At 39.3% G+C, this 27,675-nt stretch overlaps 3 protein-coding genes across 3 annotated transcripts; 1 reads left to right on the top strand and 2 right to left on the bottom strand.

The window, feature by feature from the left end:
* Positions 1-3,673: 3,673 nt before the first annotated feature.
* Positions 3,674-10,465, bottom strand: LOC117295012 (extracellular calcium-sensing receptor-like). Its single transcript, XM_033777574.1, has 2 exons — positions 8,889-10,465; positions 3,674-8,284 (listed from the first exon to the last, which is right to left on the bottom strand). Exon 2 carries the CDS (start codon positions 7,212-7,214, stop codon positions 5,274-5,276), a length of 1,941 nt encoding a protein of 646 aa, XP_033633465.1. The 5' UTR covers positions 7,215-8,284; positions 8,889-10,465; the 3' UTR covers positions 3,674-5,273.
* A 32-nt stretch (positions 10,466-10,497) lies between these two features.
* LOC117294302 (prominin-1-like) lies at positions 10,498-22,707 on the bottom strand. The gene is made up of 23 exons (XM_033776662.1): positions 22,458-22,707; positions 21,761-21,816; positions 20,979-21,187; positions 20,378-20,498; positions 20,071-20,131; positions 19,886-19,975; positions 19,283-19,518; positions 18,835-18,921; positions 18,403-18,466; positions 17,267-17,343; positions 16,948-17,033; positions 16,306-16,458; positions 15,676-15,799; positions 15,028-15,128; positions 14,681-14,771; positions 14,141-14,290; positions 13,596-13,712; positions 13,047-13,127; positions 12,873-12,926; positions 12,331-12,420; positions 12,132-12,200; positions 11,942-12,031; positions 10,498-11,674 (listed from the first exon to the last, which is right to left on the bottom strand). Exons 1-23 carry the CDS (start codon positions 22,705-22,707, stop codon positions 11,522-11,524), a joined length of 2,610 nt encoding a protein of 869 aa, XP_033632553.1. The 3' UTR covers positions 10,498-11,521.
* Positions 22,708-23,603: 896 nt separating this feature from the next.
* LOC117294301 (beta-4C adrenergic receptor-like) lies at positions 23,604-24,549 on the top strand. The gene has a single exon (XM_033776661.1). The coding sequence runs from the start codon at positions 23,656-23,658 to the stop codon at positions 24,547-24,549; it is 894 nt and encodes a 297-aa protein (XP_033632552.1). The 5' UTR covers positions 23,604-23,655.
* The last annotated feature ends 3,126 nt before the right edge of the window (positions 24,550-27,675 follow it).

Below are 27,675 nucleotides of genomic sequence, written 5' to 3'. Positions count from 1 at the left end.
AACCCACGCGCAACAGACTCTTCACAAAGTATTTGCAAAAAATATTTAAACCTCAAATTTTCAACTGTCAAAGTGTCTGTAATTGTATTTTTTTACGTTTTTTAACAAAAGGTCATTTATGAATGGGAATAAAAGAGTAGTGACTCGTTCTTAAACGTCCGTTTAAAACCTTGCAGGGTCGCTGTCGTGCGCTCAAGGCCGTCGCCTTCGGCTCGGGCCTTTATCACACGGCAATTTGACCCTGCCGGCTACCCTTTTATTCCCTTATTAAATGCCTAGGCCTAGATTAGAATGGGTAAGACCTGTGTTTGTTTTTCACCAGCAAGAAGGGCACCCAAGGGCCAAAGTGACCTACACCAGAATGCTTGCTCGGCCTGTTGAAACAGTTTTATGGCACAGCAAGACCAATTAAGTTCCTTCTTGAGAGGCTACAGTCATGTATTTACAATATTATGATGGAGCTGAAATACGAATCTCATAGTATTACTGTTTAGACTCCCCCCCCCCCCCCCCCCCCCCCAAGAAAAAGGGGAAAAGTAACATGAAGGATCAAAATATGGCCATTTGGGGGTGGAGTGTTCATGTTTTTGATCTAATTTGTCTTGGAGTGATGGCAATAGGGGAGAAAATGCTTATGAGTTTCCCCAGCCTTGTTACTTCACTAAAGGAAATGCATACAAATAATAAACATTTGTTTTGCAAAAATACACGCCCATTTTGTTTTTAGAACTGCTACAAGAAACTCTGGCACAGTTTCTTCTTCGGGGTTACAGGTGATAAAGGGTTGACCCTAAGAACAGGCAAAAGTACATCCATTTTGTTTTTGTGCATGTCTCATATATAAATGGTTATCTTTGTTTGTATCTTGATGCTTATGATAACTGGTAGTATTGGTTCCTATTATTATACCACTGGTTTTAAATTTAAGAAAAAACTAATTGTGTGTATAGTGTATATAATTAATCATTAAAGTCAATATGCAAAACAGTGAAAGTATTGACTGTTTATTATCTCTGCGAAATGCCAGTAGAAAATAGACTGAAATTTTGATGGACAAAGAGTACGATAAGTGTTGTGAGTGACAACCATTCTTGTGATGATAGATTACTGTACTTTGAGCTCATTCAACACCAAGACAATGAAACAGATTGCCAATTCTCTAATTAGGTATGTCCCGAACACTGGAGTATTCCACAATGGCAAGTAACCATGTCATTCTGTGAACTTATATGTTGTACATGTATATTTAAAGGCAAAGTATACCTTTGCTTTTTGGAACAGTTCGTTTGTTTTAATCCAATGTAAAAAATACAGTATACATGTAACTAACCTGTGAAATTTTCATTTCAAAAGGTGAACTCGCATCACTGTGAGATATCGCCATAAACCCGGAGCGATTATGTCTGAGCAGGAAGATTAATTCTAAATAGTGATACAAAAACTGAGAAGCATTACTGACAGAATCACTTCTCATGTTCAAATATTGGTGCATCAAAACTCATATCTTTTTCCATACCAGATTATTAAAATAAGTCACAAATTGTTTGATACTATTGAAAACTGCTGTACTTCTATAGTAAACTGCTATTGCAATTTTTTTAAAGAGTGATCACCAAACATATACCTTCCCTTTAAGCTTGCTGTGAACAAACGAATTGCCAAAGTGTCACAGCAGTCTTTGTAGATCTTTGTCAGAATCCCCCTTTTGGGAAATCTGTGGAATGACCCGAGCTTCAAGTCTTGATATGAATTGACATATTCCCTGCGACTGCTTTCATATTGTCCTTGTACATGTATGTAAACCTTTAAGTTTAACCAGTGGCATTATATTCTCTGTAGGAAGGGGTGATTTTTACTTAACCCACCCATGTGAGATGAACTTGCTGTCAAAATCAGGGATGAGAAATTTCAGACTTTTATCTGAATTCAGACTTTTTAAGTAAGCCTGGTGAAAGTTGTTAGCCGTTATTTTATCAAAATATGTAAAGAAATCTTGTTATTTTATCTATTTCTCTCGTACTGATGAGTACACTGTTTTCTCAACTCTTGGCAGTTACTCATTTACTTAAATTTCCACTCTGCAACTTTTGTCAACTTCAAGAGAGAGCATACAACCTCAAGCATCTGCATAGAACAGTACACAGGTTTATCATTGCTGAGCCATATACTTGTCCTCATCAGTTCCCCTAGATAAAGGGTAGCAAATTATGACTTAATGACAATGACATTGACCGGCTGGGTTGGATTCAAACTTTTTTTCTTTCTTTCGAATTTGCCCTTCAAGACCATCTAGTGCACACCCATGTTGATCTGTCGAACAGAACACTGATACTGCTTAATTGCCTTCGGATATCCGTTTCATGAGCGGACTCAGCTGTGATGTTGGTATACTGAGTCATTGGGACATGCGATCCAGCACTAATTTAAATTGTGAAATGTTTGGTTTAAAGTTTACACTATTATAACAATCATCCTGAGAAACATCGCTGCATGAAAACTTATCCGAGTTCAATATAGTGTTTCCTATGGGACACTTTTGTCTTCTCGAAACGTGAAAGTTTATTTTAAGTAAAGTAATTCTACCCTATAATGCCACACATCATTTACTTTTGATTGAACAAATTTTACAAATGAAGTGTTTGGTTTATAGTTGATTCTATATATAACAATAATTGTCCTAATGAAAACTTATCCAAGGGATAATATTGTGTATCCATGGGACAGTTTTGGCTTCTCGAAACATGAAAATCGTCTACTTATCCATGACACGCTACATCATTTACTTTTCGATTAAACAAAATTTGTTTTCTCCTCTAATCACAACTAAAGGCATACAATGAACACAATGTTCAATCTACTATTCGTCATGCTGCATCGTGTTAATCTAGGATCTTGATAAAACATTCTGCACGATTGAACCGCAATTGAATCAATAGATCTAGAGGTAAGTAAAGCATACCTCATTTAATAACCCTCATTAAAGCCATTATACACTTTCGGTAAACAGTATTGTCCAAGTCACTTTATGTATCACAACTTATAAATAAAACAACATACCTGTGAAAATTTAGGCTCAATCGGTCATCGGATTCGGGAGAAAATAACTGGAAAACCCACTCTTGTTTCCGCGCGTTTCGCCGTATCATGACATGTGTTTAAAATAAATCCGTAATTCTCGCTAACGAGAATTTATATTGTTTTACCGTTTTCTCAAAAAGTAAAGCATTTCATGGACTAATATTTCAAGAGAAGTCTTTCACCATTACCTTCTGTAAACCCTGTAAATTATTTGTAAATCTGTGAACTTTATTTGTTTTTTCTGTACCGAAAGGGTCCAATGGCTTTAATGTACAACTACACTGTTTGCATTAAATAACAAATGGCAGGGTGAAAAAGGGCAGCGCATCCCGCAGCATAGATTGCTTTGAACTTGGTTCACGACACGGAATAAACACAAACTACTCCCACAGAGCGAAGGAGTGAAAATTGGTTCAGGCAATGATGTTCTTGTGTTGAAAATCAAACAAAGTTTTCTCACCATATAAACACCTGACAACTAATCAAGTTAATAAATATTGGTTTTGTTGTTACAATTCTACAGCCGTTATTTTATTTCAATTATTAGCCTACTGTAAGTTTTTTCCTTATTCTATATCTTGATACTGATACAGTATTTAAGCATATAAACTGCGGAACTAAAACAATTTGTATGTAGATTTTCAATAGCAAAGCGAGTATTACTTCTTGCTTTGTGAAAAGCGATGACAAAATATGTGTGAATGTTAAAATGTACATAAATACTTGATGGTTATCTGGTAAAATTTGATAAATATATTATCATGTACAAACATGTCATAACATGAGACATATGTACTAATATAATACACAGCGGTTTCAAAACCAAAACCTACACTGCGACTCTGGCTGCAGCTCTTGCTTGGGCTTCTTCATTTGAAAACATGAACTTTCGCTACAGTACTTTAAACAGGCGGTGCACAAATCGAGGCTCTAGCCATTGTTTCCAAAATATTCTATGACATATCGAGCTTCTGTGTCACATTGAAGTACCTATCATACTATATAAACTATACACTCTAAAAAATGTCTAGGTCAAGATCAAGACTGCTTGGATGAATTTCAAAAGAGTAGTTTGATCTCGAGTTAGGATGAGCTACTAACATATGACTATCATCATTAATAACTCCTAAAGAGTCCTAGGACAAGCCCTAAGTAAGGACTAGTCCTAAAGTAGGGACTATCTTTGTGAAATCAACCCCTGATCCCAGGGGGTCTGACTCATTTCTGGATCAAGCTGACCCGGAAAGTGGTTACAATGGGATTTGAACTTGCATTCTGCATTCCTGGTTCAACATGTTCTTACAAGAAATTGTTGAGGCCCCACAAGACTTGGCGAATTGATTCTGACCCCTGGCTGATCAACTCTGACCCCCTGGCGGATTGATTCTGACCCCTGGCTGATCAACTCTGGCCCCCTGGCGGATTGATTCTGACCCCTGGCTGATCAACTCTGACCCCCTGGCGGATTGATTCTGACCCTTCGGCAGTCTATTCTGACCCCCTGGCTGATCGATTCTGACCCCTGGTTTATCAACTCTGACTCCGGTGCGGATCGGTTCTTAACCCATGTTTGATCGATTCCGACCCCTGGCCGATCAACTCTTACCCCCTGGTGGATTGATTCTGACCCCCGGGTGGATCTATTGTGACCCCCTGGTGGATCAACTCTGAACCAGAAGTTTTAGAAGCCATTCTGGCAACGAACTCCTTCATATATTTTATGCAATTTGTTCTCAGTGTCAAATACAATAATTTGGTCCTTTGTAACTGAATGGAATGAAAGACATGGTTACATATTGTAACACAAATACTTTTTCAAAATTGCACATTACAGTTTCGAATCAAGGGTATACTAAGGCATATAATTTACATTTAAAACAAAAGGTTCCAAACTTGATTTCGTTCACATCCCAATATCTAGAAACTTGACAATGTGACCTTATCTCAGAATGATAAATACAGTATACTCAGGTAGATTGATATCTACTTATCTTTTCTTAAAAGGATTTGACCAGGCCAATTTTATTGAGCTTTAAAGTACCTAAGTACAGCAAAATTATGCTTACCAGAATACGGTTACCAGCCAAAATACAATTTCCAATGAACAGTCTATATGACTGGTATCCTTTCAATTTTTGCACAGCAGTAAATGTTTTTAGCTTGAACAACCCTATAAATTTGAGCACTTCTGACTACTAAAGCTCTGTGTCTTCATCAGTTAGAAAATTACCCAATTGCGGTTTTGTGTTTTCAGCCAGATCACGAGCTTCGTGTATGCCACTTGGATTTATTAACTCCATTTGGATCAATATGTCATTCATCTCAAGAATGTGGAGTTGAGATTCAGAACTACTGTCTTCTTCTCCAACTTGGAAAGTTAAATTTCTTTGTGGTATTTTTGAAGTGTAATCTTCAAACCAGACATCGTCAGAAACCGCGTTTTTCTCCCCTTTTATCACGGGAACTTTTGGTTCCTGGTTTGATTGGGAACTAGGATTGATCGTAGGCACGATATGTTTTCCATTGGTATCGGTTTCAGCATTAAAGGTGCAGTCCGAACTAGGGCTTTCGACGTAATCAGATGTTTCAAAAGTGTCTGTAGTGGAGAGGTGTTTGTTGAGATTCGCGTCATTGACGTCTTGAAATACGTCTACAAATCCGACGGCAGGACCCAACTCTTGTTTTCCATCAGGAGCACTGATGTTGTTAACACGTTGGGCGTCAGAACAAGTCTTGCCGCCATAGCCCTCCTGGCCTTCGCTTTGCTCTTTGGCAATTACTAAAGTTTGGTTCTGTTTGCCATCATTTTCATCGTTTATAATGGGGTCACTGTCTACCGTTTCTCGTACACAAGATGTCCCATTGGTTTTGCATCCAACATACACCCCTCCGAGTGTCTGAGGAATTCCCACGGCATCCCGGTCGTCAACTTTCAAAGTCAGAGTCCTGCCTAACATTGATACCACAAACATATCACCCTCTAACTCCTTTTCATTCTCGCTTTCATGGAGGCTGAAATTCAGTGGATGGTCGCCAGCGACTGTCCGAACTTTCAAGGATTCCTCGTTTTGTTTTTCCTCGATGTCATCCAATATCTGGATGACAAAGAGACTGCTTGAGCGTTTTTGCAGGCCGTGTTTAGTTCCCTTTCTTTGGGGTAAGTCTACGTTTCGACGGTCAGTGGAATTTTCCACTGCGGGGACTTTACTGAGAGTCTTGTTGTGTGATTTATCTCCATCGTCATCAGAAGGGTTCACCTCACAATTTCCTTTTTTTGAGTTCATATTTCCATTGTCAACACTGTGTATTGATTTCTTGCTGCCGTTTCCGGGCAGTCCGTTCTCGTTGGGGTGTTTGTTGGTGATGGAGCCACTTTTTCCTCGCCGTAGTAGAGACTTGGGACGGGTGTCTTCCCCTGGCTTCTTCCTCTCCTCTCCTCGGACATTGCCATCGGTGTCCGGTGAGAACTCGGACTGCCTCTGCATGTGAGCAAGAGTCATTCGCCTAAGCTCCTGCACCGTGTTACGCTCCGGACGGATCAGGATGATCCACACCTTAGGGACAAATAACAGCACTAGTCCAGCAAGGGGAGACACGCTGAGGAACACATTCCCCACGATGGTCTTGGCCTTGCCCTGGTAGACCTGCTTCAAACCGAAGGACGTGAAGTACACGGTCAAATTGACGGCCATGTTAGCTAGGATGTGCCGTGATTCGCCGTAGTTCTCAGGTAGGCGACGTGCACGGAACGCGAAACAGAAACACAGTATGGTAAGCAGTGTTGGATAGGCTGACATAATAATATCAGCAGTGGCGTCAGACTTGCATTGTGCGTACGTTTTCTTCAACTCTGGGTCGGTCATGTATTCCACCGACGGACTGAAGATATTTACAAATATGGCGACTATTATAAGCTGGACAAGTGTCAGTAACAAAACTCCGACTAGTTGGAGATTACTCCCAAGGATCCACTGCCGGTGCACCACCTTAGGGAGACGGGCTTCGAAGATGCTCAGTACTCGGTGGGTTTTGATCAGGAAGATGGCATACATACAGGTAGACAATGGTCCTTCAAGCCAGGCCTGGACCTGGCATCGCCATTGCTCAACAAGACCAATGTGAATCAATGGAAACATGAATGAGATTAGGAGTACAAACAGCAATAGGAAACTCAGTTCCCGATTGGCTGCTTTGACGATGGGTGTATATCTGAATCGGATGAAGACGACCACAACGAAGATATCCAGCAAGGTGCTGAAGATTGCAACGGAGAGAAAGACTATTCCTGCCGGGTCGAGAAGGTCTAGATAATTCAAAGGGAACGTCTGGCATAGACACGAGGTTGAATTGTACCACTCTGTCTCAGATAAACACGGGGAGAGAGTGACTGAAACACCGCTGCAATTGTGGTAATCCGTTGGGTCTATGAAAAGAAATGTGAAGTTTTAAATGTCAGTTCGCATTTTTGCAGATTTTGACAACAAACAACTTGGTGCCGCTTCCCATGGTGTATCGTAAACTTGGGTGTGGTCCCTCGCTATACGGCGGTTAACGGTTGTGTTAACGACTGGCACCCCAACACAGATACATGAACAACTATTGACAAAATAGGGAGACCGCCAACATCGTGATTCTATTTAGATAGCTCAGTAGGTAAAGCACCGGCACGTTAATCCGGCGTTTACAAATTCAAATCCCAATCTACTAAATCGTTCTGGTTCAAGCAAAAACTTAGAAAAGCCAATTGTATAGCGTCTGCCTTGCGTTCTCAATGCAAACAGCTCCCCCAAACAAAAACAAACAAACAAATAAACAAATAAATACAAAATGGCGAACAAAACAAACAACAAACAAACAAACCCCAACCAACAAACAAACAAATCCCAACACACAAACAAAGACCCCCGATAAACAAACAATGAGGGAATTCGAACAAAACAATCAGCAAAAAACTTGGGCCTATATACTGCAATCCATCCAGAGTGAAATTGATACAGTTACACAATCACATCACTACATACCTGTATCTACTGGCAATGTCCCGTTCTCATCCATAGCTAGCATTCTCTTGGCTCTGCTCCTCACAACCTCACACCGAGAATAGTCCCCGCTCTTTCCAGCGTAGACTCAGCCTCGTGTATTTGCGTTAAAAAAATTTCCCCACCGTATTTATCCAGCTTTGCAGCAGCTCGATACACACCAATAACTATGAAGGAAGAAAATTACATTAGTCAAAACTGAGGGTGTGTGAATTGCCGACGTCAGCATATTTATGATGCCTTAATAATGTGTGCCAATCAATCCCCCTTCAAATATTTAACTTCAAATGCGATAGCTGTTGATCCTTTGGGGTGGGTTCCATGATTTAACCCCTTTTGAGTTTTAGGATTGTTTTGCAAACATTTGTTTTCACAAGTAGAAATATAGACCTATATACATGTATCTATGCAAAACTCCGGGCTGAGGTTTTTCAAATATTTTGTTTTGCAGCCTTATAGATTTGTACAAACTTTTGCTATGTAAAAACTTCCAATCAACAAGGTCTGCCAAAATGGTATAAAAGGGTTGTTCCCGTAGACCTTCGAAAAACAAGAAAATATGTTTAAAACGAAAGTTCAAGATTTCCCCAAAACAAGATATACTTTTTTTAAACACTGCCCAAAGCAGGGTTTGCATTTGAAAACTAAAAACAGAACAAACCACTGTTTGTCAATAAGAGACTCCCATGAAACAAGGTTTGCTAAATGGAAACTTTCAAAATAATAAAAAATAAATAGCTACAATCACTGAGTTTGACAATTTCATCTTACCTGTGGTTTTCGGACGTGGTCAATGTCGTAGCGACTTCACTCAATGTCATTATCGGTAGTTCGTGCTGACTTTGCACCATGGAAGTACCTCATTACAAGACGAGGCACGTTGCATTGTTATAGAAGTCAGACTTTGTTGATAGATCAATCAGTTATTTGAAGAAACGATGGCACTCATTGGTGAATACTCAACTATCGTAATGTCAGCCTATAAGGTACGCATTTCTAGCTAATATTATTTACGTTGCCGCTGTGCAATTCCAACCATCAGTATCTGGCAATCAAAACTACATACAACTCCACTGATTTAGCGAGATGATAGTATTCCTTAATTTCCCTGGACGGAAAACATCTCCTGGAGATTCTGTTGTTGGCTGGACGGTCCAGGCCGTTAATTTGACGCGATGGCAAGGGGGATCGGGTCCTTGACTATGCCTTGTTTGGGGAGCGTGTTAGCGCAACTAAATGAAGAGGACACTACCAACGACCATGGACTTGTTGTATAATATATGAGGAAATACTTGCCATGTAAACACACAGTCGGTGTTGCTCACTGTGGTTTGTGACGTAGCAACTCTGGCACTTCAGACTTTATCACCAAATCTCTGATAAATTGGTCACGTCGAAACTCATTTCAAATAAATATTGAAAAGTTTTTTCCCCAATCACTAACTTGATGGCAATTTTATGCTGGTAAATCAACTGGTTTTAACATCAGTTTCAATATCAAAAAGATCAACTCTTTACCAATACAAAATGCGGCGGTGCCTGCGAACGGATTGAGACTCCGGTAGACATGGTTTGGCATTTATGAAGCAGGATATACCTCTGCATTTAAAATATAAAGGAGCATTATGGATTATATAAAGTACAATTGGCTGTCTGAGTGCGTTTTGGAAAATCGTAAACAAAAACATTCACCCCAATTTGAAAGCAAAACGATGGAAACAGGAAGTGATATTCGGCATAAAAAGTGCGTTTCAAGTGTGTTTCTTCAAAATACTAATTCGACAATTTGCAGTCACATGCTTTTACTTGTTATGTCAGCTTATCATTAGATATATTACTGACCGATAATCGTCAGACACCAATTATCGTTGAGTGCTTTCATCGTTTTGTTCAACCTTAAAAAATATTGCATTTCAGTCTTTCGGAATTTCATCGCACATTCAAAGCTCGTTACTGCAACTCGTGAAAGCGCTTCACGTAAAATCTGTACACGCAAATCTGGCTAAAGATTTTAATGCACAGCACAACGGTTGTTCATTAATTTAAAGTTTACGACGCAAAAGGGTCATCAATGCAGTATTATTACCCTCTCATCATGGGATGTGAAATAATTAACCGCATGATGTCAAGCTGCTTTATTTTGTTGTCTCATTCTGTTTTATGTTTTAACTGGTCCTGACGACCGCATCAGCCAAACCGTGGCAGCTGGACCGGTTAGACTTTGCTCTCTCCCATATACGACACGATACGACCTCATACACTGGCGGCACTGCCCCGGCGTTTAAAGGGTTTGGTATTTTTTGTACGACACAAAACACAATATCCGTAGTTTTACATTTAACTTACACGGTTTGAAGATAATGATGGTAGAAAGCTGCCCATAAAATATTACTTGCTGAGGTGCTGTAGTTTTTGAGAAATGAGTAAAACAATGTCACGAAAATAATGTTCGTCTACAAAGTATTTGCGTGTGTCTCTCTTGAAAACAATGCCCTGTGACTACCCATAGTCCAGGCTGAACTGGTAGTTCCGTATTTGTTGTCTGTGTCTTGATACCTTTTTGAAATGCCCCATGTGCTAACTATTGAATGGGGTGCATGCTGGTCTAGCTAGCGACGAACTAGCTAGACCAGCATGCACCTCATTTCACTCATTACGTACACGCACCGAGTGCTTTAGCAATAAGGTCTATTACAAAGGGATGAACAAAAGAAAGTGCCGCCAAGTGAACAAGGTATCATTGATTTGCATAAGAAGAAAAAACAAAATGGCCGATCCTTCAAAGTAGAGAGCTATAGGATATTCCCTATCACCATTGAGACTGTCAAATGTGATTACTCAGTTGAGCCATTACCGTTGTTTTTCATCATAGTGAAACCAAAATGCGGAACAGAGCAATTGATTTTGATATTGTTTTATTGGTCAGGTAACGTTATTCATTAAGATGTCGTCAGTTTTATTATCTTTCATCAGATGGGAAATGAGGTATGCTCATTTTATATAATGTCAATTTTTTCGAAGAGTTTTATTGAAGTAACATTTTCCTAAAGCTGTTTATGAATTTGTTATTGTGTCATGCTTAAGAACACCATAAGTTCAACATATCGGCCTTTTACATTGTGTTATAATGGTGGTGTACTCCTCGATACTTTTGTTCTGTTGTTCTACTATAAATTGTGAATGCTTAATGAAACTTTTTCCAGTACAAAGTTTTGATTAAATTTTTCAAAATTTCAATTCCTGACCTGTGTAGGCCTATACATTTTAGTTAATGTTTTTTACGTAATCCAATTCCATGGTTGTGAACAATTAATGTATCAGACGCCATTGTTAAAAATTATATAGCAAGTTGTAAATATTTTGATGTTTTGATACAGATCGTAAAGTATTGTTTTTATTTTTGTCTAAACCCCCCTTTCCGGTGGTGGCGAGCTTGCTTCATATCTGCTTCCCGCGGCTGGCTCGGCTCGTAGAACATACTTTGAAAGAAGCACGTTCAGGATTAAGATTGGCAGGCACAGTAAAGAGATGATGCCAGTTGAAAACCAGAGGGCGTTCTTTAAAAAAAAGAACAAGGGAGAGAAGATTTTTCAGTTTCTTTAATTTCATTTCGGCATTTATTTCATACTACTCTTTTCATATGAGTACAGTGCTAACGGACATCGTTGTAAGGGTATAGCCAATATGAATATGCAAGTTCAACATCTATACAATATGTTGCATAGATCAGCAAAATTAATAGCACAAAAGATGAAGGAGAAAGAGTTAATCTATGTTCTTTGCTCTACTCAATGTCGTGATTTTATAGTAAATTGTCAACTTACAAATCCCATCAAGAAATGTACGCAGACTTCTGATACTGCATTGTCGTAGGCTCGGGCAACCACACCACATTTTCCGATGTCATTCTCGATCTGTCAGTGAAATTGCAACAATGAATGTTAAATTTTAGACTGGGAACAATTTACTATATATATATACTATACTAAAACACTAAACTAACTGTTGTTTTACCTTGCTAATGGGCTCTGTGATCAAGCCCTCTGCCTGCGAGACGATGCCGCCTACGTACGAGCCAAGAGACTGTAAAGTAATTAATAAAATAATGTTGTTACTTGTTGGGCCTATTTAAGTTTGTCTTATTGGTTTTCAAACGAGAAAGAACATTGACTTTGCTTCATTTGCTCTTTGTGAATAGTAAACATCCCGTTACCAAGGTGATGATGTTGCTAGCATCTGCTGAGATGGCCTGAAGGTCATGTGATCCACTTGAGATGATGATCAAAGCACCAGTAGTCAAATTCTGTTAAAAATAAAATTGATGAGAATCATATCTTCAGCACCAAAATGTCGCCCTCTCTTGATCCTTGACTGACGATCACGGACCCACTGACGAGAGGGGAAATGTTCCAACACAATTTTTGTTTGTTTATTTTCGGGTTCTAAAACACAGTGATAAAGAATTCACACCACAAGTGGTAACACCTATAGTGGAATTCGCTCCTTATCATGACAGGGCAAAGTGAGCTATAGTAGACTACACATATGTTTCAGCCGCTTTTGAATTAACCCAAACATCTTGTATCTTCTTTTTAGTCATGTTTTAACTGAACGCAGTCAACAAGATTAAACGAAATGCACCCTGCTGCGAAGGACGCCCTCAAATCACTATACAAAGAAAGGATACAGAATAGAATGATGATACAGAATGAAAAATGTAAGTTATGGAAATAAATCATTCAATAAATTTCTTACCCCGATTTCGTAGTAAGAGGCGACAAAGAAATCTGCCACTGTTCCATAGCTGGTCTAGATTTGTAAAGAAATCGGAAAGTAATTGGGAATGATTGAATCAAATTCGCTAGTTACAAATGCAGTCGGCAGTTTTGTAAGTTTGTCTCAGCAAGTCAAGGGGTTTGGGGCACTTACCAGTACAGCTAGCAAAGCAGTTCGTGTGGATTCCAGCGTGTTTAACTCGTTGATGACGTCATTCGCAAAGTCAACTTGTGCCTAATATCGCAGACAATTCAAATAGTTATACTTTGAAAACAATGCATTAATATCTTGATAACATGTACAATACGAGACATTATTTAGCAAATATCTCAACAGCTGATGGGAAAATAATATTGCATATAGCCCGTTTTGGGCTGAAGAAATGTTTTACGTTGCTTTGTTACTTAGTGATACAAGCCCTCCCTTAAGTGATCTTTCTAAATTATACTGTTATATTTTGTCGGTTTTGTTTCTTTCAATCTGAACTTAATTGTTCATTGTTTTTTTTATCAAATCACATCTTTTTACAACTGCTATAATTCAATTTTTCAACTTATGAAAATTAGTTGACAGAAAATGTGTTTCTCCTCATTGCTAAGCACAAACTTGCCTAATCTCATAAGAACACAGTAAACATGGCAAGTTTTATGCTAAGCATGAACTTTCATGAAATATAGCCGAGGGATCATTGTTTGACTGTACCTGGAAGTCTGGTTCCGAAGCCCCATGGTCTTGATAACCTTCCCAGGTCTTGTTGATGAAAATATTCAATTCGTTGATGGTTTCTTGTATTGGCAAGGCCTCCGTAGTTTCCTTCAACTAATGGGGTGTATTAATTATCAACAGTTATAATTGTTTTTTTTCCACGGGCCTCTCATTTTGAAAGGAATTGGGACATAAGACCTACTACATCATAATGATTGTAAAGATCATCATTGCCACTGCACCCTTTTGTATTGGGCATCTTTACATTGCCCTATTAGTGATACAGGCCCTGTCTTATGAGTGGTCTTTCCAAAGTTGTACAGCTTTTGTTTCGTTGGTTTTGTGTCTTTCAAACTTAACTTATTTTGTATCACCCTATTATGATGATTCACAGCATTTGTATGGCGCCATATTTATATTTCAAAAACATTCAAAGGTGCAAGTAAGTAAGCCTTAACACTACTGACTTGAATGCGCCTTAAAAATATAGAGAAACTTGACGAGAAATTGCATTACTGATTTGTAAAATATAAACCACATACGATCTCGGTAGAATAGACTAGCGAGTGGATCGGAAAGGCAGGCGGTTTGATAGCGTCAATCAGCAGGTCTAGGTCGACAGGTCCGAGTAGAGTCATTCCTGAAATGACATCGGTCATGTTGCTCGTGAAGGTGTCGACAAAAGGCATGATCTAAGAACGGGTAAAAATTCTACTAAAAACCTGAACGATTTCAATATGTTGTAACTTCCGTTCATAAGAAAAACACATGTGATTATATTCTTTAAGAAAATAGTGAGTTCAAATAAACAGACTGAAGATCCTACTTTACGGGTACGTTCACCGGTTACGGAAGAGTCGAACAACTTGTGAACGAAACTTGACCTTCGTGGAACACTCTGCTATAGGGTCGAAATGCCAGGCCACTATGGGTGCATTTTCTTTTGGTTGGTAAGCAGTTTGCAACAGATAATTCTATTTTCTAAAAATGCAAGACTAGTACCTGAAGACACCCTAATATTAAAAGAAAATATGAGGATATTACTTGAGGGTTTTAAACCTCCCTATCGATGGTTAACGAACCTCATTTATGTCGATGTCGTCAACCCCATCGAGGAGTCCGGCCGATGAGAGATGAAGTGCTGAATACACGGTCTGATTCTGCTTACAGTCCCTTCAAATTAAAAATGGTTGTTTATTTACTCAAATATTTGGAAATTTTTTGAAAACTTTTCATGTGTAATTTAGAATGATGAGAAGGAAAAAACTGGTTTGTAACGTTTGTGTTTTGAGCTATTGGTACTTTGTTCTAATAACTTCTGCCCGTTTTCCTCTATTTTAGAAACAACACTATCCGTTATTTTGCAAGGTGTATAGACAAAATCTGAAATTGTTTAAATGACCAGGGCCGCCGATCTGAGAAGACTTACTTGATGAATTGTCGAGCAGTTAAGTTGAGCGGGGCGTCGCCGAACTGCACTACGGAGTCTAGGAGCGTAGAACCACCCCAGAGGACTGGGTTGTCGACAACCTGTCGAAAACGCGAACAAAGATAAAATAATGTTGACAAGGAGATAACAATCATAGACAATACAAACGATCAAGAGAGTCTGCAAGAATAGGTGATAAGGCAATTCGATCATTGATAGAACGGAACAACGTTTTCAACTTGGGGGGGATTAAGACTATCGACTGATTGATTATCGATGAAGATTATGGAAATCGATCATGATCGCATGTTTACATTATTACAAATAAAATGAAAGAAAAGATACAACCATTAGGCATCACTATGAAAATATTCCAATAGAATTTATGTCAGGTAGACCTACTTACTAAATTGAAGAAAAAAGTTTCACCCTCTAGCTACCGGACAATCTCGGTGGTCTTGTTGGTACGACACTGCTTTAGAATTACAAAGTCATGGGTTCGAATCCTACTCAACAACTGAAGTACTATGCCTTGCAGTTTTTTCACAGAGCTCGATAAATATTGAGTACACAGTGCAACAAAAGTGCATTTATGTGTGTAAAAACCAAAATTACCATCTTTCAAGTTTCACCCTCATAATGATTTACCTTGTCCAGAATGGAATAATCCACCATAGCTGTACACATCAATGTTACGTTTGCGCCCAAGATGAACCAAATAGCTGACGGTAAGCAAAACAAGATGGCGAAGACGAAAATCCACCACGAGGATCTGCTCACGAGAGAAATAAACTCAAACTGTCTAAAATTTAGGAATATTAATTATTGTAAACTTTCTTAACAATGTGTCTTTGGGAATATGTGAAATTTTTTAAGTTGAAAGATTGATATGGGTTTAGTCAGTTGGCAAATCGGAGGGGTTTAAGGGGACGGTATTTCCCTTTCACATAGCCAACCCCCCCCCCCCCCTCCCCACGACATCGAAAAATGTGCTGATGATTGGTCCGTAACATTTGATAGGCCTAGCCCCCAACACGAGCAAATACACAAAGAAGCATTGGTTCCACGTATCATGTGGAGTGTGGAGTGAGTGTGTCTACTCATTGACACGAGGGGAAAATCTGATGACTAATGAATTACACAAAGTGTCTTCATATTGACTTCAACAAAGAGTACTGTGCATATTATTTGAACTTCCACCTCCAGATGTTTATATTTACAAACACTATTTCTGCTTTTGATGCAATACTACAATGAGTTTTGTTTGAAGGTTCTTACCCAACCATGAATTGACCCCCACACTCTGAGGCAGAGGACCGCTCGCTGGGTCGCCTTGTCTCCTTGTAACCCCACGCCCCAAATACCACACCCAAGATGGCAAGTACAGCCATGACGAATGCCAGACACGCAAATACCAAGAACACAACGTAGCTACAAACAGAACGTTATTAACTAACATGTACAATTTTGACTGCCTCACACGTGAAGTTAAAAGAACAAAAATATGTGAATTTTACTAACTCCTATAGGACTTTTTAATCGACTGAAAGAAATCGGAGCAACTGTACAATATTTATGTGTTCACCAATGAAATTCTTCAAACCAATCCGATTCATCAAGATCAAGTATGAAAATAATTCTTTCTGAACATGAAAACAACGTTAAACTTTTAAATAAGTTTGATAAGAATTCGACCCTAGAGTTTCATCTTTGAGGGGGCAACGCTAATTTCGTTTTCCAATGAGCATTTTTATTGGATGGACCAACCGTGTGAAACTTTTGAATCTGTATTAAGGCCCAATACCATGGCAACATAGGCCGTGTCCGCTATGTAATTCAAGGCCTATCATTATTTCAAATAATTATTAAGATCAATACATTATTTTGGCAATCCTCATGTTAAACTCCCTTAGGCCCTACCTGTACATATCAAACTCCCCGATGATGGAAACATATTCACTGATCTGAGCTCGGAATGGTTCCGTGTCAAGTGACTCTCCAATACTCTGATCATAAAAACAAATCACAAATCAAGTATTATAAGCGCTTAAAACGCATTCACAACATTTTGTTACATAGACCTTTATCGGAAACATACTCGGTTCGTGCGCATAAGGCGTGGAATGAGGTGCAAGCTGGTCTATCTAGACCAGCATAGGAAATCAACTTTTGTCAAAACCATTTGGTAAACATGGTGGAACAAGTGTGTGGCCTAAAAAAAAATTACAGAACAACTTACAGTTTCCAGTCCCGACACAACTTCATCTGTAATCGTTGTTACTTCAGCCTCAACAGTATCCAATATAGCGCCAACATCTATCGACAGTTAAATGTCGTTAATATTGAATATTGTTTATTTGAGGGTACAGCATGCAAGTTTTATTTGGGGATGAAAGATCCCTCCTAAAAGCCTCACATGTAGATACAATTATATCAATGTTCCATGAGTTATATCAACTATCCTCTATATTCATGGAGGTTTCTCTCATAGTCAAATCTTGCTTCGGGTACACTTCCATACACGGGGCCCAAGAAAAGGTTGTCACTCGGACTGCCCCCCCCCCCCCCTCCCCCCGATCAACAATGTTGCCACTCCAAGGCTCTCTCTATCACGCACCCGGTTTGGTTTCTTGCGTTTAACAGAAAACAAACAATCTCTTTCCTGAACATGATAGGCTATTATCCATACTATTAATAAAAGTGACGGATAATCTTCCGCACGTCGCTACCAATTTATCCGCCGTTAATTAAGTGACAGTGAACTTACGGCCACTAGCTGGAGACGAATTGTGGAGGCTGAGCGTTGCAAATGGAGGGGTCTTCAAAAGACCGTTGGACAATGATTATAGGCTGATATTTGGCACTGTATTTTGCCAAATCTTAAACAATCTTGGGATGTTTTCCAGCCAATTCACCCAAAGATAGCTTATTTATACTGGTCTGTCCGCCACACACTCACATCGGGCCTCAGCTCTCTCTCTCTCTCTCTCTCTCTCTCTCTCTCACACAAAATTGCTGCCTTCTCCCAGAAGATCAATTTGTGTTCTGAATAAAATTGTACTGACTTCGCCAGCAATCACTCTAACATTCCTCACTAACAATAAAACACATTAACACATTCCCTAAAATCCTGGAACTCGATCAAGAACAATGACCATGGTTGACATTAGCACTGTCATGCAGGCCGCGCCTAGGTTTTTTCAACTAGTCGAACCATACTGCCTAGAAACACTACGCCTGATTGGCTGGAACTCCTGGGATTGAACCAAAACCTACAACAGAGTTGTTTGCGTTAGCTAAAATTAGACAAAAGATGCACACATAACTGGAAGACTGAACGGAAATTCGTGACAGAGGAATTATATTGAGTCTTACCCTGAAATGCGTCATCACTGGATGTGGCCACCGATGTCTTGAAGTCGTTCAGTGCAGTGTCTGCCTGCATTATAGGGGTTAATACAAACGCAAGTGTTGTATGTGATCTCTTTGGCTTTGGGTCGTACATCTTGAATATTCAACATTTTAAAGGTCAACTTTGAGTACTGATATCAATACACTATGCACCTTTTCTTTACAAATCCAATATTATGGTTACCTACTTCGAGGGTGACGAGAGTACAAGATTCGTACACTTTTTTAGGCATATAATATCGCCATCAAATTAATGGTCAGTGGCACAACTCTCTTTTAATTACATGTGTTCCAGCTTTTGCCATTCTTTTAGTATTTTTCCTTGCTTATGGTTTGTTTATCAGCAAAAATATGTCAATTGCAATGTATAAAACTTGTGATGAAGTCTATACTTACTGCGGATAGTGCATCACTTAGTGTGGTCAGGGCAACGTCTAAGACGACTGGATATACAACTACGCCAGTGAAATTATATGAATCAAGCTGTAAGGGAGAATAGAAATCAGTTGTGTGTTTAGATTGTTTCAACTGGTTCTCCACACATCTTTTGTTTAAGTAAAGAAATTTGTCAGGCAATGTTTTCTGCTTAACAGCTTTATGAACTTTATTTGCATAAAATCTATATAGAGCTTACCATGGAGAGTGGCAGAACTGTTGTAAGAAACGCGAGTTTTCTAAAAGAATTCTTTTTGTTTTGCTTTTTGTTTTGCATAAAATTGGTTTTCAACTGCATGTTCTTCATACATTTTTTTGCTTAATATAGAAATTTGTTAAGCAGTTTTGTCTGCTAACAGCTTTATGAACTTTATTTTCATAAAATATACAGACACTCAATACAGCTTACCATGGATAGTGGCAGCACTGTTGTTATAAAAGGAGTCTCATCAGGAATGACAGAACAAACACTATACAGACTGTCCGGTAGACTTCCTGCACAGTCCGTATCCCGGAACCCAACGAGCGAAGCAGAGACAGCACTGAGTGCCGTCTGGTAGGCTGATCCATCGGTCTGTATCTGGTCGACGAGTGTGGCCAACACACCCGCCGTGTGTGCGAGAGGTGTCAGTGGATTGGTGAGATCTGTAATGGTCATGCTGATGTGAGTTTTCAACATTTTTGTTCTTTTTGTTCTCAGCTGCGTAACATTTGTTTTAAACTCCACTTTCAGCCTTTGAGAAGACTCTGCTTGGGTCGGAATGTCAGGCCAAACCATTGTTTCAAATAACATACCCATATAAGCATGCATTATTACATAGCTAGTCCAAATTGGTAGTGGCTATGACTCTGGCTTGAACTGGATCACATTATTCAACATTGTCGCTGTAACCATCGACTATAACCGTAGCCAAAGTCATCCCATTCGATCACGGCAATGATCACTGCGTTGATTGGTTAAAAGCTTCACAACGTCACGATTAATTAAAACCATCAATAGAGGGCGACATACCTTCTCTGAGTTGTGTGACCGAGTCGTTCACAGGCACAGCTACACTGTCGAAATCCATGATCAACGGGTCGAAAATTGCGTTCTCGGCATCTGGTGAAAACAAATTATCATAATTTCAGAGTCAGTAAATTGAATCATGAGTCATTTAAGATATTCCATTCCAAAGACATGCAGTGCTGACTTACCGTCTAAAGTGCTCTTGATGTTATCAACAATGAAACTGATATTTCCTACTTGTCTCAGATCCTGCCAAAACAAACACACCAAAGTCAAATCCTTGTAAAGCAGCAACAAAAATTCAATTAAAACACAACCCCACAAAGCAGGTAAACTAGCAGAATAGCTTAACACTGTGTTTGATATATTATTGTCTGGAACCAGCCACAACTCTATCACATCACTTGAGGCTGTTAGCTCTTAAGCATGTCTTATCAGCAAATTGTCTGATTCTCTTTCACCGCTAAAACGCTTTATGTTTTTTGTAAAACCTACAGAGATCAAGTTTCCCTGGAATTCCTGGACGTCGTCCATGATGGTGTTAACAGTTCCTTCAAAGTGAGTCACGCTCTGTGAGAGTCGCTCTCCTGATAAGATTGTGAAACATCCAGCAACGCTGTCAAAGAAGACCGTCAGAAACAACCAGTAAGTTGGGTTTGATAAATAACATCCCCGCTCAAATTTTACTTTAAAATCTTTCCTGAATAAATGTTCATCATTTAACTCCCCCCCCCCCCCCCCCCCACGCACACAGACGCACCCTTATTGATCTTTGTGTGGGGTCCTGCTTTGTTTTCCCTTTTCTTTAGAAATTATCTATGGGGTACCTTATAACAAAGACAACAATGTTTAGGTAGCATTGTTACATTGTTACAAAGTTGACGTGTGTATAAGGGCACCTGTGTGTGTAAACACCAGCGATTGGAGACCTCACACGCCCTTCTTTTGCCTGTACTGGGACATTTTTGCCAACTGCTCAAATTGGTTTTGCATATACTTTCCAACTTGGGACCCCTTCAACCCATTTGTCCCTTTTTATGTCCCTGGGTTGAGTGGGTGTATACCTATCCGAACCCAATTCGCCTGAAACACTTACACTACAATGAGAGAAAATGCGAATATGAAAGTCCCCATGATGACCCCGGTACAACACGACAGTCCACGGACCCTGTCCTCGTGGTGCACGGCCCCGCACTTCCCACAGCAGCGGCACAAGCAGAAGAAGATACCGGAGATCGGTATGAGAATGCCCAGCAAGAGGAGTATCAACGACACGGTCACGACACCTCCCTCGGACTTAACGATCTGAAAGAATTGATATTATTGTCTTTTTTTTAAAGAGTGTTTTCTTAGAATCATTAGAGTCTTAAGTAAGTCCTCAGGCATAATACGTTTACCCTTGAACCTAGTCTCAAGTCAAGTCTTAATATGTTTTATGTTATTTCTGCAAACAATAGTTAATGGCTGGCAGGATGTTTCAACCCCTAGCAGAGCCTTTCTCGAAGGCTAATTTCCCATAGGAGCGTATCACTCTAAAAAATATATTAGTGTACATCTTAATTTAATTGAACTGCTATTCACTAGCTTCACGAATCATCTTGTGGTGCATCAATCATCATCTCCCAAATGTTTCGATTTTAATTTTGTGTTCAGTATTGCCAATCAACTTAGAATTAAACCGAGCCTGCGCAATTGACTTTGAAACATGTCTTATGAAATAAAAACTCGCCCATGATATCAGCAACATTTTATTAGTTTGAAAATGATTGCATATGAATTGTTTACGATGACGCATAATGCAACCCTTTCTGATGCAAGATGACAATCATTGTTACTGAAGGACGCTGGCATTTTATTTTTTTAATTTATTGTCCTTACCTCGAGACTTGCTCCAACGATGTCAGCGGATCCACTGAATAGGTTAATCAGAGGTTCTGAAAGAAAATATTATATGACATGTTCAGACGGGAGCGGTAAATGAAATGGTTGCAGGAATCACCAGTTTAAAGGTTTAGTCGATTTGTTTTTGTATCTATATGCCTTGCATGACAACTCCGACAATGTTCTTTAGAGCACATAGGGGTAATTCAAAGCGCTCAGTATTATCCTGCAAGGCATGTGGAGCTCTATGTTTTGAAGTATGAGACCTATTCCTTTAAAACACTTACAAGGTGCTGTGGCGAATTAGTTGGCTTGGTTTGTATCTAATATAGGCCTAGTCTAATACTGTTCCATCTTCCAATCAAAGGAACTCAGCAAACTCCCCAAGGGGACATAACACGAAGCCGGCAACCGCCAATTTCTCTCAACATCTATTATGAATCTATTATGAATATAAACTGCACAGATCAAGAAATTGTGGTTAATAGACGTCAGTACTTGTCATTGTGAATCAGCGGTTAGCTTCGTAGAATTCGGACCCACAACCTTGTGATTACAATTCATAAAATGTATCCCTCTCTAACCCCCCCCCCCCCCCCCCCGAAGGAGATTTCTGGTTTACACCAGTGGTCATATTGAAGTAGTTGGGACAAAACTACTAAATTCGGATGTCGCAACATAACTTTCTATTTACCCCATGGGAATCCTAGAGGGGCGATTGCGTGGACAAAACCGCTAGCCATGCCCGTATATGTCTTAAGAACCCAGTCGAATTCCTCAGTGTACTCTCCGTCAAAAAGCACCCATGCCACGGATACACCCCCACTGTGCGGACCCTCAACCCCGGTTCCATCATGGTCGATCCCGTTGGTGGTATCGAAAGAAGTGACAGCAATAATGATCAGGATGATGTAAAGGTAGCTGCCTGGTGGTAGCTTGGTCATGACTAATTATTAGAACTATTGTGAACAACTTGTGTCATGACTCGTCAGACTACCATGAAACAGGAGGGTTCCTTTAAACGGTGATTTCACCTCAGCCCAACACGAAGAGGAAAGTTCTTAGTAGGCAAGGAAATGACGCACCGGTTGTATCTAAACCACCAAAGCTCAAACAACCGTTTTGCCGCAAATTTGTTTTGTCCGTGTAGAAAAAGTTAGTTACAACCATCTGTTTACAAAATGCGCGTGAAAAGCGCGTTTGCGCGTTATCACCAACCAAGTGATGCGTCACAATACTTCCAACGCTGCAGTTGGCGCGCACAACAGCGTTTCTGACGTCATTACATATGTGTACAAATCCCTAGGCTTGCGACGAGCGTCGAGTTAGCTGTGTTTTTATCATAGATGGTTCTATTTGTATCGCATTTTACATCACCGCTCCAAATGGTTCTGATTGGACCGGTAACTTGTAAAGATTTTTAAAGAGGGTAGTATTGAAAATGCACTCTAGTGAAATGGCAATTAAATAAAATAAAATGAAATGTATTTTGGACCCTTTTAACGTTAGGTAGAGACTTGTAAATTGATTTCCCCACTCGCAGGGACTCCGTCGATTGGGAAAGGAGACGTGTATCACAAAAGTTGATCTTGGAGACCTTTAAGGTTATTGAATCATAGATAGTGTATGAATATGTTGGGTAGCACATGCACAGTGAGTGTTGCACAGTGAATGTTCTCAATGAAAGCTTATGTACGCATGCGTACAATGACGTATTTGGCATACGTTCATCATCAACGCTTTTACCGCATATCAATACTTGAGAGTATAATTTGAGTGAATGATAATTTTTTCCGAACGCAAAGAGTTCGTTTTGTGAAAAGTACCCGATATACGCAAACTGTTTTACTGTTCAAACCCAAGACAGATTTTGTGTGAGTCTTTATTCCAACATGGCAATCAACACACTCATTGTGGTGCGGACGGGGTTTATAGTATTTGACTTCGTCCTGACATTCCTAACTAATATCTTCAGTATCGTGGTGACATGGAAAACATCTCAAATCGCTGAGATGACCAAAATCTTCGCCACCTCCCTCGCCCTGGCTGATCTGTCGGTTGGAGTTCTGGTAACTTTTTCCATGGTGCCGTCTGCTATGGATAGTACATGGCTTTATGGTGATATCTTATGCCGCATCATCGGTGTAATGGGCCCATCGCTAGTCATGATATCAGTGCTGTCGCTACTCTGTGTTAGCGTGGACAGGTATATAGCTATTACTCGACCGTTAAGGTACTACGACTTTGTAACTCGTCAGCGAGCTATCATAATCATCGTGGTGTGCTGGGTTAGCACCATAGGCGCCAACTCTTACAATGCATTCAACAGCAACTTCATCATCTATGATAGAGTGCTATGTATATGCATCCCAGAATGGGGCAACCGGGACATACTGATGTTCCTTATTGTTATCTGTACCATCTACATCGCAATTCCATCTGGTATCACGATATCAATCTACGCCCAGTTATTCCGCATCAGTAGGAGACATGCCCGGCAGATAGCAGCTATCCCCGGGGCACCTGGTGGCCTCAACGGCCCACGAGCTACGGACATGCGAGCCATCCGGACCATGTTCATCGTTACGGGTGCTTTTAACATCGCTTTTATGCCATTCTTATTCTGTAATATTTACCTAAACGTAAGCACCAGCGATTTACCAAATGCAGTCAAGTTTGTGAGTATGTGGCTCGCCCTGTCTAACAGTTGGTGGAATTTCTTCATATATTTGGCCACTTCCAGATTTTTCAGGAGCACTGCACTTAAGCTACTCTGCAGAAACTAACTTGACCAGGACCAAACTCCATCATTGCTTCAGCACAAACAAAAGTAGCACAACCATAACGGATGATAGATGTACGCTTGCCTTAATAAAGTTACCAGCCAAAATACGTTTCACATGTACTATAATTGTGAAAGGTATCTTCTTCTTTTTTTGCTTAGCAGAAAATAATAACTCTAAGTTTCATTTTAAAGCAGCTCACTGAAACTAGGCGTAGTCGAGTTCCTAAATAGTTTTGTAAAACTTTACGTAAAGTTCTTTGACAACACAAGTTATTTTTCCTCTTTATTTTATTAAGCAAGGTGTTCGGTGACCCAATTGTCAAAAACCTGTTTGTGAGTTAGGCCTATAGCAATACCCCTTCGAGAAGAGCCGGTTTCTGCTCGACGTTTCGATCAGTGTGATCTGACGGTCTGCGAGACTTGGCAGCAATCTGAGGGCTGTAATATTATGTATGAAGCAACATAAGAATAGTTTTAGTAACGATAGAAAATTATTGGTTTATTTTCATCCCTATCGAATTATAATATAGATGAATATGCTGATGCGCATTCACAATGTACTGAATGTTAACTACGAGAGACTTTGCGGTAACACCATGATTGTTGACATCTCTTTTCAGTTGTGTTGTTTAAAAAGAACCGGTTTTTAGGGTTAAACCAACTCTACTCTCTCTTACTCCATGCAACGTTTCAAATCGCACCAAATATTGAAATTAAAGGAATACGTTGCCTTGGATCGGACGAGTTGGTCTATAAAAAGCGTTTGTAACCGTTTGTTATAAAATGCATATGGTTAGAAAGATATTTTAAATGGCCGACCGTGTTAGTCAAGCAACGAGGTAAAAGGAAAACCACGCAATTTCGAGTGATACTTGTGTGAATCATTGTATTCTACTTTTAAAATTTCTTTCTAATCATATGCATTTTATAACAAACGGTTACAAACGCTTTTCAAAGACCAACTCGACCGATCCAGGGCAACGTGTTCCTTTAAAAAACCTAATCAAGCTTGAAGTACGCCCGAAGCTTTGCTTTGAAAATCTTATTCAAGATATCTCTCTTCCTTTATACTCCATCAATCGTCAAAAACGGTCATGTAATAGTAAAATACCAAATACTAAGTCATTTGCAAGCAGGTGATAGCGACTTGTGCAATATCCGAACTAAAAATACATGAGCAGTGCACGGGAGTTTCCGGTTATCTGCTTTCAATGAAATTCATGTCAAATTTGCTGCCTGTTGCGAACTAAATCCTTTGGTTGTCAGTGTTACCTTTGCGACAGGCAGGTGGATTGGTTGCCATGTAATGGCACCGTATAGTAGTAACTTTGCGATGCACATCATCCGGCTAGGGTATCGTCGTCTTAAATTCACATTGATGACATATCCACAATGGGACAAGAGATTCGACTAGAGGTGAATAGAAACCTGACCCTGAGAATCTAAAAAAGCATAATTGTATACTCGATTGACCCTTTTCAAACAACTAGGTCAAAGGTCAAGAGGTGTCAAACATACGTTAAATTGATGTTCTCCAATCAAATGCATGGCATACTATCACGGTGAAGTTAGTAATGACTAAATTCGTGGGTTGCATGATTCCACCCTGTCCCAAATGACCTCTATTAATGACATCTAGTTAAATCAAAGAAATGAATAATCTAATTCATCCGATGGAATCTTGGTGCAAATAAAACCCGTTTGTTAGTACACAAGCATCATTGCATCATTATGCATAATTTTCAATAATCTGCTGGATTGTTGTCCATTTTCTCTTGTAGCAAACTTTCACACCCTCTTCCCAACAACTTTTAGATATTGTGTATCCTAGAGCATCAACATTAAATTTACACTTGTACATGTAAATGTACATGTGCCTAGTTTTGTGTAATCATGTTCCTTTTTACTCTTTATGGAAATTTAATGTTTGCCTCAACGACTTACACAATTTCCTTGCCAGGACATCATGATATACTAATGAAAATCACTGACCACAAATATTTGCAACTAAATAGAAACTGAATCATCTTAAAATTAGTGATTGTCTTAGTGAGTTAGAATTAAGCACAAAGACACCGCAGCAAAGGCACACGGCACACATGGCGACGCCCATGTTGCGCGACAGGATTGTCTATAATATTCAGAAAAATTTACCCAAACCAATTTGTGACCTATGTAGGTATGCCTATATGTGTCCACCATTCTTAAAAATGACTAGTTGTACAATACAAACAAATCTATATAAACTTGCCAGACTTTGTGTTTTAGCCATCATTTAAACATTTAAATTCAGCCAACTTGCTTTTACCTACTGGTTTTTTTAAAGCAGCCACAAACTGGTTTACCAGTAAGCTCTCAGAGTGAACAATTTGACATGCACAATATAAATTTGAGTGCCGACAAAAACCAACTGTTAAGTTCATTTGCTTTTACTGTTGGATTTTATTGGACACTTTCAATCACAATTAAATGAAGACACTATTGGTAATTGTCAAAGACCAGTCTTCTCACTTTATGTATCTCAACATATGCATAAAATAACAAACCTGTGAAAATTTGAGCTCAATCGGTCATTGATGTGCGAGATAATAATGAAAGAAAAATCACCCTGTCACAAGAAGTTGTGTGCTTTCAGATGTTTGATTTCGAGATCTCAAATTCTAAATCTGAGGTCTTAAAATCAAATTCATGGAAAATTACTTCTTTCTTGAAAACTACTCCTTTTCAGAGGGAGCCACTTCTCACAATGTTTTATACCATCAATCTCTCCCCGTTAGTCGTTACCAACTAAGGTTTTATGCTAATAATTATTTAGTGTCCACTGCCTTTAAGGAATTCACCTTAAACTGAAGATTGCAGCCCCTCTCTCATGGGTTGATTTTGGACATCTACTTGTTTGTGAGTAGATCTCTTGGAAGATGCTAAACCTTCTACAACACAAACAAACTAAACCATTTGCAACTATAAGTGTTTAAAAACATTATGTAGCTCAGTAAAAAAGCCAAAATCAGATAAAATTGTCATTCCAATCCTTGAAGATTAGTCCACACTAATATAACCGGCAAAGAAGTAAACAGCAATGCCACAATAAAGTGTCTCTGGTGTGACATTCTCACGAGAAGTTTAA

This window comes from Asterias rubens, chromosome 9, assembly GCF_902459465.1.
Source record: "Asterias rubens chromosome 9, eAstRub1.3, whole genome shotgun sequence".
Lineage (NCBI taxonomy): Eukaryota > Metazoa > Echinodermata > Asteroidea > Forcipulatida > Asteriidae > Asterias > Asterias rubens.
This window is presented reverse-complemented; position numbering and strand designations above follow the sequence as displayed.

What these genes read in the sequence shown, in the direction of transcription:
- LOC117295012 (XM_033777574.1), bottom strand. Translation starts at nt 7,214, where the DNA reads ATGTTTCCATTGATTCACATTGGTCTTGTTGAGCAATGGCGATGCCAG.
- LOC117294302 (XM_033776662.1), bottom strand. Translation starts at nt 22,707, where the DNA reads ATGACCAAGCTACCACCAGGCAGCTACCTTTACATCATCCTGATCATT. An exon ending in ACTGCTCGACAATTCATCAA is followed by an intron (nt 14,772 to 15,027) that starts GTAAGTCTTCTC and finishes TTTAATTTGAAG; the next exon opens with GGACTGTAAGCAGAATCAGA. An exon ending in TCACAGAGCCCATTAGCAAG is followed by an intron (nt 12,032 to 12,131) that starts GTAAAACAACAG and finishes TTTCACTGACAG; the next exon opens with ATCGAGAATGACATCGGAAA.
- LOC117294301 (XM_033776661.1), top strand. Translation starts at nt 23,656, where the DNA reads ATGGCAATCAACACACTCATTGTGGTGCGGACGGGGTTTATAGTATTT.